Source organism: Quercus suber, unplaced genomic scaffold (genome assembly GCF_002906115.3).
Source record: "Quercus suber isolate HL8 unplaced genomic scaffold, Cork oak 2.0 scaffold_162, whole genome shotgun sequence".
Lineage (NCBI taxonomy): Eukaryota > Viridiplantae > Streptophyta > Magnoliopsida > Fagales > Fagaceae > Quercus > Quercus suber.
The window spans coordinates 350,972-353,557 of record NW_027069623.1 but is presented as its reverse complement, the minus strand read 5'-3'; the positions used below and the strand labels follow the sequence as shown (position 1 = coordinate 353,557).

Below are 2,586 nucleotides of genomic sequence, written 5' to 3'. Positions count from 1 at the left end.
ATCCAGTGTAGCACATGCCCTATCTAGACGCTCTTGAACAAAAGCATCCCCTGGCCTTCCATTTTGCCATGTAAACATATGACCATAGTACCCCAGATCAATCAATCCACAGTGCAATAATTTAGTACAAAATGCCTCCATAAGTCGGTGGGGTTTAGGGAGCCCACCTTGCTTCTTTGCTGAGTTCAAGATTTCGTTGAATTCTCCCAAGCATACCCACGACAATGAATCGCGAGTGTGTAGATGTCTCAGATAACTCTATGATTCATGTCTGCGATGTTCTTTCGGTCTCCTATAAAATCCGATAAGTCTCATGGATTGGTTGTGTCTGTCATGATATGGGCATCAATGTGATTTTGAGAGTAAGTTTGAATATGTAAAGTGATCTCCTCCTTCCAGAGCATAGCTAGGCTGCCTGCCCTATGGATGCAAGGAACAGCAAGCATATTATCATACTGTAATTCTGTTTGTATTTTTTTCATCTCATCCATCATCTGTTTCGTCTCCATCAAAAACAGGACCTTGGGAGCTTTTTCCCTCACCAAATGAGAGAGGACTACGCTTGCATAAGGGTTCCCAAGCCCCCTGCAGTTCCAGCTTAACACATTCATTGCACTCGGGGGGGCTGGCTATCAGCCTTCGCTGCTGTGCATGGTGAATAAGTTGTTTGTGCCTTGCTTCGTTTCCTTCCCCCTGTGTTATCTTCATCCTTGCTAGCTCATCTCTGTCGATTCTGCCCAATTTGCTTGTGTCCGTCAATCTCAGTTTGTGTTTGTTTCAATCTGATTTTGGTATCATCTCGGTGCTCTTTCTTTTTCCACTTGCGTGTTGCAGATGGAGGCTTCTTTTTGGCATCACGTGGAGAGGCATGTGACCTATTTTTTATCACATCAGCTAGGGTTTCATCACATGGTTTGGTGGTATTACCTCCTTCTTCCATTTCCACAAATGTAACTGGCACCATAGTTAATTTCTTCCCTAAAATATCGGGTTGCATGATTTTAGGGATATCAGTTTGCATTGCGCATTGATGTGGGGGTTGCTCATTACTCATGGAATTACTCTTCTCCACTAATTTCGTAATTAATACCTGCCATTTCTCTCTGTCTGTAATGGGTTTCCAGGTTGGCCAGGTTTGCCATTGCCGAGCTTGCACCTTGTTGCTGTGGTGTTTTCATTGGGTCCCTAGCTAGATCACCGGTAGTATCCTTGCCACCTGACTATGCTCTGAAACTTCGACCACCCGATTTAGCTCGACTTCAAAACCCTGCCTTAAGCCACTCCCCATATATCCTTTCACTTGTTGTAGCTGAGACTTGATTCAAGCAATCCCTTGCTTCGTGTCCGAGCTTGTCGTAGCTAAAGCACAACCCTACCAAGCATTCATACTGGAAGGCTATTTGCACTTTCACACCCTCCAAGCTAAGTACTGGAGCTCCCCTCCGGATTGGCTTATCCAATGGCAATTCAACTCTAATCCGCAGGAAGCGAGCTTAGTCAGCAGCATTTGCCTTACAGTCCACTTCCAAGACTCTCCCAATGCCCCCACTGATATCTTTCCCTGCTTCTTCATTGATGAGATCAAAAGGCAATCCCCAAACCTGGACCCAGATTGGTACAACTTTGAAGTCCACAGTAAATGCCATCATTCCCCTCTCCCATCGTTTCAATAACAATAAGTGATTGTCCAAGCTCCACAGTCCATTATTCAGGACCCAATTCAGTTGGCTCTCCATAGAGAATTTGAATTGCATTAGCCCCTCACCAACATCCGTAATCTTTAGATCATGGCCAAGTTTCCACACTGACCTTAGTAGATTTTTGGTAGCCCATAAATTGATTGGTTTTGTCGTATGAAAACAACCCATTAGGCTTAATGAACACTCCTCTAGTATCTTAGCACGATTCTCTGATCGAACCTTTATAACTTCACCCTCCTCCTCCATCAAGTGGATACTTTGGAGCCTTTCAATAAAATCAACATCCATTGATGGACTGAAGAAGTATACTATACCCACTGTATATGTTGGTAAATTCGTACTAGGGCTCTTGTTCACTAATTTAAGAAACAAGGACCTTAGTGGAAGCAAAATCTTCCCCTCACCACTCAAGTTATGATGGAGGAAAAACAGCCCTTACCCTAAAGTAGAAGAAATAAGCTCACCCTAGATGAGAGGAAAGACTCCTACAGAGAGGAGAAAAAAATAAGCTCCCCCTACTAAAGTTAGTATACACATATTTGCACATCATAGAAAATAAAATAAAATAAAAAAGGAAAATAAAATGAACACATCAAGCAAAACCAAAAACAAATAATGCTACAACACTGTCAAACCTCTGAGAGAATGGCTGGGATGTAATGAGATAACTCTACAGTGAGGGACTGGAATCGTAAAATTAATGATCTAGTTCCTCCTTAATATATAGATAAAATAATAGTAAATTTACACAAGCAGTAAACTCATATACTTAATATAATATATAGATTAAATAATTATATTTTTCTTAACCATTTATATTTCCTGATCCAGTTCATCTTCTTAATAACACGTACGTAATATCATGTTAATGATATTATATGCTACA

At 41.4% G+C, this 2,586-nt stretch overlaps 1 protein-coding gene across 1 annotated transcript; it reads right to left on the bottom strand.

The window, feature by feature from the left end:
* Positions 1-1,493: 1,493 nt before the first annotated feature.
* On the bottom strand, positions 1,494-1,988 carry LOC111985136 (uncharacterized). Its single transcript, XM_024016784.1, has one exon. It carries the CDS (start codon positions 1,986-1,988, stop codon positions 1,494-1,496), a length of 495 nt encoding a protein of 164 aa, XP_023872552.1.
* Between the last annotated feature and the right edge of the window lie 598 nt (positions 1,989-2,586).

Excerpts from the sequence above, each read along its gene's own strand:
- LOC111985136 (XM_024016784.1), bottom strand. The coding sequence starts at position 1,988 with ATGGATGTTGATTTTATTGAAAGGCTCCAAAGTATCCACTTGATGGAG.